The following is a 16,409-nucleotide window of genomic DNA, read 5'->3' as shown; positions in this document are numbered from 1 at the left end:
TCCGGGAAAGGGGAAATCATTTGGAATGTAAACAAAGAATATAGAAAATAAAAATATTTTTTAAAAAAAAGAAAGAGATTTTTATTTTAAAGTATTTGTTAATTTGATTTTAGGCAGAGTCTTGGAATATAGCCAGGCTTTCCTGAAGCTTGATAGGTAGCGCAGGCTAGCCTCACACTTGGAGGTCTTCTACCTGAGTGTCCCAAATAGTAGAGTTTCAGGTGTGTGCGAACAAAAACCCAAATGGTCCCCACCAAGCCAGCCAGTCTCATGCTGCTGGTCTTTGTTTTCAGAGTGGCCGGCAGCACACCACCTTCTCAGCAGAGTCAAGCCGGAGCCTTTTGATCTGCCTGCTTTGGGTTCTCAAGAACGCAGATGAGACTGTTCTGCAGAAGTGGTTCACAGACCTCTCAGTCCTCCAGCTGAACCGGCTGCTGGATCTGCTCTATCTGTGTGTGTCTTGCTTTGAGTACAAAGTAAGTAGCCATTGCACCATTGGAGCTTATAAGGAAGTAAAATAATGCAGAAAGGAAGAAGGAAGTGTCCTCAGTGTCTCTTCTGATGTTTCAATTTTAGGGGAAAAAGGTATTTGAAAGAATGAATAGTTTAACTTTTAAGAAATCAAAGGACATGAGAGCCAAGCTTGAAGAAGCCATCCTGGGGAGCATCGGTGCCAGGCAGGAGATGGTGCGGCGCAGCAGAGGGCAGCTCGGTAGGTGCATCTTCTCATCTCCGTTAGGGCCGCCTCGCTTCCAGGGACTGTGTCCTATAGCCCTCACTGTCACCAGTCTGCTGGGACTGTCCAGAAACTCTGAGTGTAACTGAGTCAACGTGGGAATTGCTTCTCTGAAGATGCTAGGTGAAATTCTGATTTCAGATGATGGCATGTGTCCTAGTTTGCTCTGGATGGTCACAGTTTTGCCTTTGTATAAATATCAATAGCATTCCTTCCTGCTCCTTTTAAAAATAGACATTTTAGATTCAGAGCACAAAGGACAGAGATTTATGCGTACCCTCTGAACAAACATAAATATAGCTTCCTCCATCATCAAGATGTTTAAGAGTAGCATACTTCTTACAATGTAAATCCACACAGCACATCATCACCCACAGTCTAGTATATATTATTTTATGTAACTTGCCTCTTAACTGTTCAATGTCCTAGTCTGCATAGTAAATTAATATATATATCAAATATAAAAATGTTGCCCACAGACTAACATGAAAGGGAGAAAAAAATAGTTTTTCCCAGATGAGGACTATGTCTAATCGTAGGTTGACATGCATTAACCTTGGCCATGATCTCCCGGCTTCCTTTCCTTACCTCTGTGATTATTTTTAGAATTGAGAAGTTAGCAGAACTACCTATCTTATCATCATGTGATGATAATGTATATGTGAGCATTTGTAAAAGCTAAAATGACACATAAATACGAATTTTGAAAAATTCTGTCATGTCAGAGGAATGGCTTAGTCATCTGTGTAAAGAATATATACTAAACACGTAACATGGATGTGTTAGGTATGAAAAGGGTAAAGTGTGAATCTATGATGGATTTTATTTTTTACTTTATATATTTATTTATTTTGAGATGGGGTCTTGTCTGGTAGTTTAACCCTGGGTGGCCTGGAACTGAATGTGTAAGAACATGCTGACCGTAACTGTTGGTAATCCTCCTGCCTCACTCTTCAAATATTGGGACTACAGGTCTGTATAACACCACATCTGACCTATGAACTGTATTGGATTTCTGATGCCATTAGTATAGATCATTTATTTAAGTAGATTTTATATATTGTATGTGTTTAGAATTTATTGAATATGACACAATCTCCCTGGGAAGGGAAAATGGATCTCAAGCCAACAATCCCAGCACGGAGGTAGCAAGAATTCCCACCCCTAGCATAAGAGCTGTTGCCAGTGTTAAGGATGTGTGTTAACCATGCCCCATAGCAAGCTCTACATCCAGGAGTATTTGAGTGACACAAATTGCACTCCATGGGTTATAAAGGAGAGAAAGAGCACTGAGTGGGGTAAGTAGGAAGCTGGGGAAGGGTGGTAACTGTGATCAGAATACATTTCAGAAGACGGCTGGACACTGTGACTCAGCAGTTAATGCTCCTGCAGACGCACCCGTCTTAGGTTGTTTACCACCACCTGTAATTTCAGTTCCCAGGGATCCATGGTCTCAGACCTTCATGAGTACCTGTCCTTGAGTACACACACATAGAAACACATATTTACAACAACAACAACAATAATAAATATTTCAAATTTCAAATTTCAGAAAGGAAAACAGTAGGAAAGCGTAGAGATTTGTCTTTCGTTACATAAAGTGATCTCTGTTTCTTGATGCTTCTAAAGTTCCTGTGTGAACTCTGAACTCCCCTTTGCTGTCCCTCCCTCCTCTCAAACAGTTTTAAGTCCCAGTGTTTTCAGAAGTGGACTTCTCATTTCCTAGTTGGAAGCTTAAAATCTGGTTCCATCACATGCCTGTGGATTTTTCCACCAGCCCTGGTGCTTTGTCCACTCAGGATAAAGTTCTGGGGCCTGTTAAAAGGCTCCCCATGCCATGCAGTCTGCCTTCAAACCTAAAGTCCTCGAGGAGGAAGTGCCCCTCCCCACTTTTCCTATAGAACCAGGAAATAGACCAGAGGAAGTAATTGTAAACTGCTCCTGGAGAGGATAGAAGTTTAGTTCTCAGCACTTATAGCAAGTCTCCCTCCCCCTCTCCTTCCCTGCCTCTCTCCCTCTTCCCCCCCACCCCATGTACACAAAGAATATCTTTTTGAAAAAGAAACTTATTCTGATACAGGTGTTTCATCTTTGTGTGTTTGTGTGTTTGTATATGTGCATGTACGGTGCATTGGAGACCTAAGGTTGGTGTGAGGATCTTCATCAATTATTCCTCCTCATTCTTTTAGGCAAGGCCTTATAGTTAACCCAAAATGCTATGATATGACCATCTTGCAGCCAGCTTGTTCCAAAGGTCCCGTCTCTGCCTCCCAAGGCTAAAATTACAAGCGGGTCACCATGTGTGCCGCGCTCGTGTGTGGGTTCTAGGGATCTGACTCCCTCTTCTCCTGGTCATGTGGCAAACACTTACTCATGGAGCCGTCTTCCTAGTCCCTAGTATGCTTTTGCATGAATATGAATTTATTGTGCACTCAGTACATCCCAGATTCTTGATTATTAAATGCGGAACAAAATGGGCATCACATCTGTCAGGTAACATGGTCTTATATGAATATATGCTATAGAGCCTACAAGGTGCTCACATCTGTAATTCTATCACTTGCCAGACTGAGACAGGAGGATTATGTTAAATTCATGATCAGCTCTGGCTACACATTCCAGGACAGCCTGGGCTACAGAGTGAGACCATGTCTCATTAAAAATTAATAATTAATGTTATGAACAAGAAGCAAAGCAAATACTTAGGCAAGGATTTCTTGAAGGGTGGGGGAAGGTTCCCAAAAAGGTGGTGGATGATTGTTTAACCAGTAGAAGTTGATGAGCAAACCAATCAGACATAGCTACTGCATGGCATGAGTAGCTATTGTGTACATCCTAAATCAGGAACATGTAGTGAGACTATTCAGATTACCCACCCCTGCAGGGAGAGCAAGGAAGCAGACTGAATAAGCACATCCCAGTGCAGTCTCGGGAAGGAGCCATTCCATTCGGCCTTAGAACACAACCCGTGGTAGAGCCTTTCTTTGCTTATTTAAAAGGTAAATTTTTCCCCAAGATATATACTATATAGAAAATATTTTTTCCTTAGTTATTATGAAAACTTAAATAAAAATCATTCCTGCCCAGTTCTTCCAAAAAAAATGGCTATTTATAAAATCAAGAGTACCCACTATTTCTTGTGTGTTGTCAAATGTGTATATATGGTCTAACTGAAATCCCATTTTGAAATTTGTTTGATAGAGAGGAGCCCATCTGGAAGTGCCTTTGGGAGCCAAGAAAACCTGCGGTGGAGAAAGGACATGACTCACTGGCGTCAGAACACAGAGAAACTCGATAAGTAATATGATTTCTAGTGTGTTAATGGGCTGCCTAGATTTTAAACACAAAACAAATCATCTTAGGTTTTTATGTTTTTAGGCATTGATATCTTAGAAGATATGTGTTTATGTTTGATTTTTAAGTTTTAAATTAAATTAAAATTATAACTTTATGTTATAGTAAAATATATTGCATATTTTAAAACTGATTTAAAAATAAAGCAAGCTCATTTACCCAACTAATCCTCCATAGAACATACATTTTGCAACTGATTTCAGCATCAAATTGTTTTGTTTTGTTTGTTTTCCCTCTCTTTATTGGGTTATAATTGGCAAGAAATGTATTTACACTATACAATATCAATTTTGATATGTATATATACTTTTGTAATGATTATAATCAGGTTTGTTAGTAGTATCTATTGCCATTTTTTTTAAAAGTTTTGTTTCTAATATATGATTCCACCCAGTCTTATTCGGGAGTTAAATTACTGTCTGAGAATATTTGTATGACTAGCAAAGAGGAAATTAGATTAAAATCTTAGGAAATGCAGTGCTTTTATTGTTGTTGATAAATACATTGAAAATCTAGGAGGAGTGCTTAGCTTTTGAACACTGCCTTACATACAGCAGTGTATAGACCTAGCACCACCTAGTGTCTGTGGCAACGCTCTGAAGAATAGTGCTGTAGGCCAAGCAGACATGCATGCCCTTGGTGACACTTGTGGGGGCCGATGGACATGTGGCCTGATGTGGTATCACTAGGGAGACAGAGGCGGGCAGATCTCTAAATTGGAGGACAGCCTGGTCTATATAACAAGTTCCAAGCAAGTCAGGGATATACAGTGAGAACCTGTCTCAAAACAAAAAAAGAAAGATAAATATGTTGCTATGCAGTTAACAAGATGTAGGGAAACAGAACATTTTGATACATTAAATACTAAATCTTTCTTACTTTTCTGTAAGTTTTCCTTGAAGCAAATAGTTTCAAGGTTTTTGTTTTAATGAATCTTTAAGTAGTTTTTTTTAATTTCTGGCTTTTTGGGAAGATCAGTAAAATTGCTTACAATATTTCATATCAGGTCAAGAGCAGAGATAGAACACGAAGCACTGATTGATGGAAACCTGGCTACTGAAGCAAACCTCATCATCTTAGACACGCTAGAGATCATTGTCCAGGTAAGGACAGGCAAGAGGCTAACTATGGATTCGCAGACGGAGGTTGGAAAATCCGTTTGAGCCACACAATGGTGCTCAGACATCAGGAGTTCTAAGTAGTTGGTAATTTTCTAGTTATAAATTCTATTTCTTCCCAAGTTTTTAAATGTTTATTCTTTGAGGGTACCTATAAAATCTGCATCTGTCATCTTCAAGGCCTTGACTTGTGTTTCTAATAATGGGGTATCCCACTGGAATATATTTAACACACAGCATGGAGATATGCTGAGTTTATTCTCTATCTTCTACATACTAAGCTGTACTTTAGGTTTTTATGTGTAATGACCCTATTTGGTAATTTTTCATAACTGTAAACTGCTTCACCAGCTGCTTTCTAGACAGCAGCCACTTAGGAAGTGCTTCAAGCAACGTCCAAGTACTTCACAAGTATTAACTTACGTGGTGTTCATAAGAGAAAGGCCGTTGAAATGATGGCTGTCCTGCTCCCATAGATAACAGTAGTTAGCCACAGAGATGTCTCAGAGTGTGCCAGGAACACAGGAAGAAAGTAGGAGAACCAGGGTGTGACTCCATGACCAGGACGCTGCAGTTGTTTGAGTAAACAGTCTCTCACCTGTTTCTGGCAATCCCTTTCTGCTGCTATCACTCTCTCTGGGTCTTAACTCAATGCTGTTGTAATATCTGTCTACGTCAGAGCATTCTGTATTCTCTTTATAGTCTGTTCTATTCACTTCCTCAGGGTTATTTTTCTTATATTTTACTTGCTGCTATCCTGATTGAAGATTTCAAAACATAAAACCTTCAGTATTTCTTGTAACTAGAGAGCTGGCTCAGAGTTCGGAGCACTTGGCATGGAAAGACTGCAGACCAGATTCTAGTGCCTACATAACAAATCCTGGCTTCTCCCACGTACATGTAACCAGTTCCAAAGGACGTGAAGATGGGGTCAGCCTAGCCAGGAAGCCACAAGCCCAAGGTTCAGAGAGACTCCGGCTCGAAGAAATAGTCAGAGCATAGTAGAAGACACTCAACACTCTCCTCCGGCTGCATATACAGACATGCGCAACATGTAGACAAACTCACAAGATGACAAATACTAAATAGTTTTTAAAATTCTCTATTTCTTGACTGCTTAATGACAACAATGGGGACTTCTTCAGACTTTAAAAGGCTTTCTATTTTGATGATCTATTGGTTTGGCTAGGTCTAAACTACTAAAAAAAATAGAAATAATATAAATATTTTTATTAATTATTTTATTTATTTACATTTATTTACCCCCTTCCCGGTAGTATAAATATAAAAATCTATGACAAATTATGCAAAGCGCTTGCCCAGGCTTCCCTCCTCACCACACTACATTTCACTGGGCCAAAGAGCCACGGGTGTTTCTAAGCGCATGCCTCATGGAGGGATTTGTCTTTATTACACACTTCTTTTTAGATTAGTTCCAAGTCCCCAGCTAAAAGCTAGGATTCCTTTTCTTAAAGGAGGAAAGAGAAAAATTATTTTTGATATATAACAAATGTTATCTGCCATGGGCACTGCAGCAAGTGCTTCAGTCAGAAGTCCAAGTTTATTTACAGATTTTCTAATGCGCTTCCTCTTTTCCTGCCCTCTGCTCTGTCCGTGCTCCTCTCCCCACACGCAGCTTGAATTCTGCAGCTTGAATTCTCTCTGCCTTCTTACTCCTGTCTTCCTTCCTTCCATCAAACACTGCGCGGGGTCTTCTCTTGAAGTCCTTCTAGCTCTGACATTTTCTTATCTTGTAAATGTGTGTGTTTTCATGCATATTTTACCTACCTGGCCACGTTATAGACACATGTCTATTTTACACTTTATCTTTCAATTGCAGACCGTGTCTGTGACAGAGTCCAAGGAGAGCCTCCTGGGCGGCGTGCTCAAAGTACTGCTGCAGAGCATGGCCTGCAACCAAAGCGCGGTGTACCTGCAGCACTGCTTTGCCACACAGCGGGCCCTGGTCTCCAAGGTGAGTCACTGCCCAAGGTCCTTTGCCACACTCACCGGTCAATATGCTGTGAATTAAACACTTAATACTCTTGGGCCTCTGACTCTGATTCTGTCTTTGGAACTTGCATTGACCTGATTTATTGATAATCGGCTGCCTGTCTAAAATCATTTTGTTTTGAGAAGAGCCTGAGCTCAGTAGCCGCCTGAGTGCTGGCTGTCCTCCTCTTGCCTTGTTCCTTCCTCTGGGCTTTGTGGTTCCAGAGCCTGAGCCTAGGTCCTCGGAGATGGAGACAGAGACGCGATGCAAGCACTCTTTGAGCTCTAGCTCCCACAGTGTAGCTTTCTCTTTAGCTCGTTTGTTAAGAATTAAATGGATGGGCAGTTCGGCCCTCGCTGTGTAAAGGTGCGGTGTGCTCTGCTGCACCAGTTATTTCCTGTTTGTCGTCCTCTCCCCACCCCTACCCAGGGAACACGTTCGTTGGGTTTTGTTTATTCATCTTGTGTTCTTACACGCCCGTACTGTTCTTCATAATGTGTGACTGAAGCCACAACAGTTTATGAAGGTAGTGTTTGTTACTGGGCCTACCACATGGAAAAATGTAGTGTTCCCAGTGTCACACCACTGCCTAACAAGTGACATCACCAGGATTTCGACCCGCCTGTCTGGCTGTGATCTGCACTGTTGACCTTAACTGCTATTGTCTCTTAACCATTCATTTTAATTTCTGGGCTAACCTATCACATTTCTAAGTCAGGCTATATTAACATACATCGTTCTGGTGTTTACAGTTTCCTGAGCTCCTGTTTGAGGAAGAGACAGAGCAGTGTGCGGATCTGTGCCTCCGGCTCCTGCGACATTGCAGCAGTAGCATCAGCACGATCCGGTCACACGCCAGCGCCTCCCTTTACCTCCTCATGAGGCAGAACTTTGAGATCGGGAATGTAAGTGTCTGCCATGAAAGAAAGGCTCAGGGTTCATAATGAAATACATCTTCAGTAGACTCAGAGCGTCGTGATTCCCATCCCTTGGGTGTCTTACTTAAGTGTGTACATGCATGGGTGCATGCATATGTATGGTGTGTGGTGGATGATACAGACTCAGACTGCTCCATTTCTGTCGGGTGCCAGGTTCTCATAGGCTAAAACAAAAAATTCTAGTTGCATTATAAATTACATCTAGTTTTTTAAAGTTCCTAACATTTGACTACACATGGAATTTCTTGAAACTTGTTCTCGATAGCATTTTGTGTTGTTCTGGGAATTTTTTTTTCCTGCTTAGGAAAAAAAGACAATTTATAGATTAGCATCTCTGATGAGAAATAATTTAAAATGGGCAGTGATGCTAACTTTGCTCTTCACTACTACCTCCTCAGTCCCCACTACATAGTGTAATAATGTGTTTACTCCCCTTAGTACTTGAGTTCTATTGCTCTCACAGTGTGAGCCACTGGCAAATTATAAAGGAATGTTTGGTTTGTTTGGTTTTTGTTTGTTTTCGAGACAGGGTTTCTCTGTATAGCCCTGGCTGTCCTGGAACTCACTCTGTAGACCAGGCTGGCCTCTAACTCAGAAATCTGCCTTCCTCTGCCTTCCAAGTGCTGGGATTAAAGGCGTGTGCCACCGCCCTCCCGCCCGCCCAGCCACTTCTCTCTTTTTTTTCTTCCTACTTCTCTATAATAAATCACCACCATTAAAGGAATGATTGATAGGCATTTAGTATTTGACACAAAAGATGGAGTGCAGGCCTAAACAACAGTCAGGTGGTTAACCAGGAAGTCATTGCAGTGACTCAGGGCAGAAATGGGACTGCTGTTGAGGAAAGTAGTGCTTTTAGGAATGAAAAACTGATAGTTTAAAGGCAGCAGGGACTGGGTACGTTCATCCTATGAAGAGCAGGGTGAGCGTGGGCGGCCTGAGGAAGTCAACAGCAAACTAGGTACATTAGATATACTGATGTCAGGTTATCCATGCAACGTCCAGATGGAAGTGTTCAGTAATACAAAAGGTCTTGAGCTCTACAGAGGAATATGATCTGAAGACAGACAAGTATGTATGTTAGTTGAAGGAAAGGTATCAATGAAGCTTTTTAGTGCCTGTCAAGTGTGAAGAAATTTTTGACAAAAATAAGAAACATTGGTGTTTTAGTTCCTTTTTCTCTTGTTGGATAAAAACCATGACAGAAGCAACTGAAGGGGAAGCAGGTTTGTTTTGTGTGCACACACCAATGCAATCAAGAGAATCATTGCAGACATTCTTAGAAATTAAGATGAATTAAAACAATCCCTCACAGACTTGCCTAAAGACTCATCTCCTATGTGATTCTAGAGTTTATCAAATTAACACTAACCATCACAATTTGTGTTTAAAATAAATAACAAAGGAATAAAGAAAATAGAAAAGAGGTAGATTAAATTATTCTTTAATAAGATGATCTGGGAATTTAGTTCAGTGTCAGGAGTGGGCTTGCCTTCCTGTCCTGAGGCCCTAAGGTCAGTCCCAGGCACCAAAATACACAGAAGATGAGGAAACTATATTTACACAGAGAACTTAATGCAGGAGCTTCCAAGGAGAGAGTGGCCAGTGTACTGTGAATGCACACAAGTGTCAAGTACAAAATGTCAGAATAAGAGTGGTTTCATAATAGGGAATAATGGAGCAGCAATGAATTTATACTGTGGGGAAAAAAAGAAGATAAGCTATAAACTCTTTAAAACATCACTGTAGAGCTGGGTGGTGGTGGCACACGCCTTTAATCCTAGCACTTGGGAGGCAGAAGCAGGTGGATTTCTGAGTTCGAGGCCAGCCTGGTCTACAGAGTGAGTTCCAGGACAGCCAGGGGCTACACAGAGAAACCCTGTCTGGAAAAACAAAAAACAAAACAAAAAACAAACAAACAAAAAATCACTGTAAAAGAGTCTGCTATACCATTCTTCATGCATGGTATGTCTTAGCGAGCTTCATCTTGGCGTGGACCTAGTAAGCTGGAGTTAAATGCTCCACTCTTAGACCATGGATCTGTATGTGAGAAGGAAGCTTGGTGGTCGAGTATAGACTTGGCATACTTGATGCCTAAGCTGAAGAGTTCTGTGATGTCAGCATTTCTGGCTTCTTTATCAAAGACTATAGGTGTGTGTCCATAGGTCTGTGGATTTATGTCTGGGACTTCGTTTCAGTTCCATTTCTCAGTTTATGTTTTTATGCTAATATCATACTGTTTTCATTATGATTGCTTGGTAGTACAATTTGAAGTCAGGGATGATGATGCCTCCAGCAATTCTTTTATCCTTAGGAGTGTTTTAGTTATTCTGGTTTATTGTGGTTCCAAATAAAGCTGAAAATTGTCCTTTCAATTTCTGTTGAAGAAATTATGTTGGAATTTTGTTGGTGATGTGTTTTTTGGTTTTGATATTTTTTAGTTTATTTGTCTATGAGTTTATCAATCTGGCTGATTTTTCTCAAAGAACCAACTCCTTATTTTGTTGATTCTTTGTTTGTATATCTTTTATTGATTTCAGCCAGAATTTGAGTATTTATTGCTATATCCTTTTGGGTGTGTTTTCTTCTTTTTCTTCTAGAAAAAGTGTGTGTGTGTGTGTGTGTGTGTGTGTGTGTGTGTGTGTGTGTAGACACTTTATGCTATGGACTTGCCTCTGAGAACTGCCTCTCATGTGTCATGAGTTTGGATATGTTGTGCTTTCATTTTCATTCAATTCTAAAAAGGTTTTCATTTCTTTCTTGACCCATTGTTTATTTAGCAGTGAGTTGTTCAGTTCCTGGGAATTTGTAAGCTCTCTGATATTTGCATTGCTGCTGATATCCAGCTTTAATCTGCAGTGGATAGATAGGATACAGTGTTTTTTTCAGTTTTCTTTTTATATGTTGAGGCTTCCTTTGTGGCCAAGTATATGGTCAGTTTTGGTGGTGTTAAGAAGAAGGTATATTCTTTTGTGATTAGGTGAAATGACCTATAAATATCTAGTAGATTTTTGGTTTCTGATGTCAACTCCAGCCTTTCTGTGATTAGTTTTTATCTAGATGACCAATCTGTTGGTCACACCTTGTCAATGTGTAAGAGTAAATATGTGATTTTTATTGTAGTTATAGTCTTTTATCAACTTCAGTGCCCTTATGTTTGGTGCATAATTATTTAGAATTGCGATATTTTCTTGATGCATTTTTCCCCATCTGTTCTGACTAATTTTGATCTAAAGACTATTTTGTCAGATATTAAAATGGCTACTCTGGCTTATTTCTTGGATTTGTTTGCTTGAAATATCTCTGTCATTTTACCCTGAGATGATGTTTATCCTTTGATATTAAGATATATTTTATGAGGCTGGAGAAATGACTTAGCAAGTAAGAGTGCTGGCTGTTCTTCCAGAGTTCTTGAGTTCAATTCCCAGCATCCACATGATGGCTCATAGCCATTTACAACTATAGTCCCATGCAATCTGATGCCCTCTTCTGGGGTACAGACATACATGCAGACAAAATACCCACATACATAAACAAATCATTAATTTAAAAAATGTTTGTGTTTCTTGGATGCATCAAAAGAATAGATCCTATCTCATAATGTGATCTGATAATCAGTCTCTCTTTATTGAGTCATTGAGGCCATTAATATTGGGAGTTATTAATGTACGGTGTTTATTAATTCCTATCATTTTGTTGTGGTGGTATGAGTTTTTCTCCCTATATTGATTTGCTGTTCTGAGATTATTTATTCCTTGTGTTTTCTTGGGTGTGGTTAACATTTCCATGTTGAAGTTTCTAGTGCCTTCTTAGAGCTGGAATAGATAGATATTGCTTAAATTTGGCTTCATTGTTGATTGTTTTTCTTTCTCCATCTACTGTGATTAAAGGTTTTGCTGGGTATAGTAATCTGGCCTGGCTTCTGGTGTCTGAGAGTTTGTGGAACATCTGTCCAGGCCCTTCTGCCTTTTAGAAGGCTCCATTATAAAAACAGGCATTATTCTAATAGATCTGCCTGTATATGTTATTTGGTCTTTTTCCCTTGAAGCTTTTAATGTTCTTTATTTGTTCTGCATGTTTAGTGTTTTTATTATTATGTATCATGGGGAATTTCATTTCTGGTCCAGTTTATTTGGTGTTCTGTAGCTTCTTGTACTTTAATAGGAACTTCCTTCTTTTGGTGAGGGAAATTTTCTTATATAAATTTGTAGAACATGTTTTCTGTGCCTTTGACATAGGCTTCTTCTTTCTCTATTCCTATTAGTCTTTGATTTGGTCTTTTCATAGTTTCCAAGATTTTCTGGATGCTTTGTGCCAAAAGGTTTGGTTTGGTTTTGTTTTTGTTTGCTTGGTTGGTTTTAATACTTTCTTGACTAAAGTATCCATTTCTTCTATCTTGTCTTGTATTCTGTTGACATGGCTTACCTCGGAGTTTCCTATTTAAGTTCCTAAATTTTTCATTTCTAATTTTACCTCAGTTTGGTTTTTAGTGATTCCATTTCTACTTTCATGTTCTAAACTTTTTCTTCATTTTATTCACTGTTTGTGCTTTCATAGATTTTATTAGTAGATTCATATCCTCTTTCAGGTCCTCGACTAAATTCATAATAGCTTTTTTGAAGTCTTTGTCTTGTGCTTCAGCTGTATTGGAATACGTGGGCCTGTTGTGGTAGGATTCCCAGACTCTAGTGAAAACATATTGTCCTGCATCTCTTGACTGTAATTGGTTGTATTTTTATGCTGGCATCTGGGTTTAGGATGATTGTAGTTCTGGGTCTTGTTATCTGGTCTTTGTTGGATTTTCCATTCCTTGGCCCTCTCTGGATCTTAGGATCATGTAGCGCCAGTGAATTGCCTGCTTGGAAGTACTTCTGAGCACCTTGTGTGTGGACACTGCGGTTCCTAAGACTTGTTTCTAGGTATCTAAAGCTACGCACAGGAATGGGGACGGGCTGGAATGGGAAGGGCACTGAGGAGGTACACAGGAGGGAAGAAAGCATGTCTGCCTCAAAGATTTGGTTCCCTGGAGGATCTGATTTTCTGGGCACCAGTGGATTTCTAAGGAGAGGGTGTCTCTGGTGTTGGTGATTGAGACAAAGAGATGGGTGAGAAGGAAGGCTGTAGGAGAGAACCTGCTTAGTTCCCTGGGAGTGTGGCCAGACTGAAAGGAGAGACCACATCAGTTGGTCTGCTACAAAGCTGGGATAAGACTGGGAAACTGGAATTGGTGGATGGCCAGGAGACTGAAAATCACATCTTGTATGCCCTGGGGTTCCCGGGAGTGAGACAAAGGGATAGGATGTGAGGAAGGAAGGCTACAGGAGAAACCTGCTTAGTTCCCTGGAGTCCATAGTGTCCCTTTAAAAGGGGACACTATTGCATTTTTTCCACCAAACTTTGATTTTGTTTTATTTGCAGTATTGGGATCAAACCTAGGACCTCACACAAGCTAAGCAGGCCCCTAGCACTGAGCCATGGTCCTAGCCCTCTCCTTTCGAAAGGAAACAAAAGCGTGTTTTATCTGACTTCCTTAATTGTTAACAATTTCCCTTTCACAGAACTTTGCCAGAGTGAAAATGCAAGTCACAATGTCACTGTCTTCTTTGGTGGGTACGTCTCAGAATTTTAATGAAGAGTTCTTAAGACGCTCTCTAAAAACTATTTTGACATATGCTGAAGAAGATCTAGAATTGAGGGAAACCACATTTCCTGATCAGGTGAGAAATGCTACTGTGTGTGCGTGCGTGCACATATGTGTTTCTGTGCACATGTTCATACTTGTAAAGGCCAAGAGGTCAAAGTTGATTGTCTTTCCTTAGTCACTTTCCCACCCTCTGACACTGAACCTGAAGTTTCTAGTTTGACTAGGATGCTGACAGTGAGGCCCAAGGATCCTCCTGTCTTTGCCTCAATACTTGCTGGAATTATATGAAATGCCAACCACCACACCTAGCCTGTGGGTGTTGAGGACAGACTCAACCATCTCCACAGCCCCCTGTTCTTAAAATAGTTAATCTGGTTGTGTAATTCTGCTCATTTGTAGCAGTAGACATAGGCAGTCCTGCCAGTTATTCAAATATTAGCTTGCCTTTAGGAAAACTAGTTTCACCAAGCTGACTGTTAACTCCGTGAGAGACAGTTTCCTCCAGTGCTCCTGCAGTCCTTGCTTTGCTGCACCTCATCCCTGCTTACAGTGTAGTCAACTGAAGAATGCCCTCCCTTCCCAGACACTATTGTGGATGCCAACAAGCGCTTGCTTACAGGAGCCTGATATAGTTGTCTCCTGAGAGGCTCTATCAGAGCCTGACAAATACAGAGGTGGATGCTCGAAGCCAACCATTAGACTGAGCACAGGGTGCCCAATGGAGTAACTAGAGAAAGGGCCCAAGGAGCTGAAGGTATTTGTGACCCCATAGGAGGAACAACAATATGAACCAACCAGTACTCCACCAACCAAAGAGTACACATGGAGGGACCCATGGCTCCAGCTGCATATATAGCAGAGGATGGCCTTGTCAGACATCAATGAGAAGGGAGGTCCTTGGTCCTGTGATGGCTCTATGCCCCAGTGTAGGGGAATATCAGGGAAGTGGGAGTGGGTGGATTGGTGAGCAGGTGGAGGGGGGATGGGATAGGGGGTTTTTGGAGGGGAAACCAGGAAAGGAGATAACATTTAAATGTAAATAAAGAAAATTTCTAATTTAAAAAAAAGAAAAGAATGCCCTCTCTTTACCAAACCCATATACTTGTTGTAACTTGTTTTCAAAGTTCTAGAAGCATCTCAAAAATGGCTTCCAGACTCATTCAGTTATTGAGAATGAGTGACAGGAAATGTTTATATGATTCTCTACTGCAGGTCCAAGATTTGGTTTTCAATCTCCATATGATCCTTTCTGACACTGTTAAGATGAAGGAACATCAGGAGGATCCAGAGATGCTGATTGATCTCATGTACAGGTAGCCTTCATGGGACTCACCACTCTTCGCATTATGGGATTTGAAAGACTCTTGGGTAGCATTTGATGAGAAGAAATGTACAAAACTATTAAGTGACTTTCTAATAGAGATGTGTTTGTGTGGGGCGGTACTTTGCTTGCACGTGTGTCTGTACCGCTTGTGTGCCTGGTGTCTGTAGAAGGCAAAGACTGCTTTTCTGAGGCTACTTCTTTTGTCAGTGCTTTTTTTATTTATTTTATATATATGAGTGCACTATGGCAGTGCAGATAGTTGTGAGCCTTCATGTGGTTGCTGGGGATTGAATTTAGGACCTCTGTTCCCTCTGGTTGGCCCTGCTGCCTCTGGTTAACCGTGCTCGCTCGCTCGGGCCCAAAGATTTATTTATTATTATAAATAAGTACACTGTTGGCTTGTCTTTAGACACAGCAGAAGAGGGCATCGGATCCCATTACAGATGGTTGTGAGCCACCATGTAGTTGCTGGGATTACAAAAGAGTAGTCAGTGCTCTTAACCACTGAGCTATCTCTCTAGCCCCTTGTAAGTGCTTTTAAACTATTCAGTTTGGACTGGAGAGATGGCTCAGCAGTTAAGAGCACTTTCTGCTCTTGCAGAGGTCCCATGTTTCAGAGCCATCTCCCACTGTACCCCCTCAGGACCTTTCAGCCTCTCTGGTCTCAATGAGCACCAGGTACCCTGGTAGATGGACATACATGAAGGCAGAACACACACACACACAAAGAGTAAGAGTTAAAAAATTAATTTCAGCGTGCTGCTATGTTGTGGGGTTTGCAGTGCAAGGGATTAAAGGTAGAGCCTCAGAATACAGTATGTTTATTACTTGCCAAAAAGAAAAAAAAAAGAATTTTGAAAAAATAAATTTGGTGTCCTAGAACTCGAACTTCTTAGAGAAGCCTCAAATTCACATTTTAAGTGTAAAAAACAATCTTTAAAAAATAAAATATGAATGTTTAATGTAATATGAATTGTCATAAATTCAAATTGTGGTTATGATTAAAGATAATATTTCTAGGTACAGATTTTGAGAAATTTCTAATTGTCACTGTATCTTGTTAGACACAGAAACAAAACTCAGAGTTTGCTTTCTATGTGATCCTCTTTCACAGTTTTGTCCATCATAAGACACACAAATAAAGCAAAAGACACAAATAAAAAAAATTCTTCAAATAAAGATGTATATTTTTCTATTTTTCCTTATATATTCATAAATATATTTTATTATGTATTTAATATATACATGTATATTTTATAAAACATATTATATTTTTATTGATGCAAAAAGCACTAGGATTTT

The 16,409-nt window shown here is 40.2% G+C and overlaps 1 protein-coding gene across 2 annotated transcripts in view; it reads left to right on the top strand.

Moving 5' to 3' along the window:
• Window positions 1–16,409, top strand: part of Dock7 (dedicator of cytokinesis 7) — a 208,004-nt gene that overhangs the window by 167,321 nt on the left and 24,274 nt on the right. For both annotated transcript variants that reach the window (XM_052176813.1, XM_052176812.1), the window contains 8 exons: window positions 294–476; window positions 577–712; window positions 3,938–4,034; window positions 5,097–5,193; window positions 7,049–7,183; window positions 7,954–8,106; window positions 13,698–13,856; window positions 14,996–15,096. In XM_052176813.1, the coding sequence (XP_052032773.1) occupies window positions 294–476; window positions 577–712; window positions 3,938–4,034; window positions 5,097–5,193; window positions 7,049–7,183; window positions 7,954–8,106; window positions 13,698–13,856; window positions 14,996–15,096 (1,061 nt within the window). The remainder of the gene's footprint in view (window positions 1–293; window positions 477–576; window positions 713–3,937; window positions 4,035–5,096; window positions 5,194–7,048; window positions 7,184–7,953; window positions 8,107–13,697; window positions 13,857–14,995; window positions 15,097–16,409) is intronic.

The sequence above is a fragment of the Apodemus sylvaticus genome, chromosome 3 (assembly GCF_947179515.1).
Source record: "Apodemus sylvaticus chromosome 3, mApoSyl1.1, whole genome shotgun sequence".
NCBI lineage: Eukaryota > Metazoa > Chordata > Mammalia > Rodentia > Muridae > Apodemus > Apodemus sylvaticus.
Note: the sequence above shows the minus strand (reverse complement) of the source record. Positions and strands in the feature narration are given on the sequence as shown.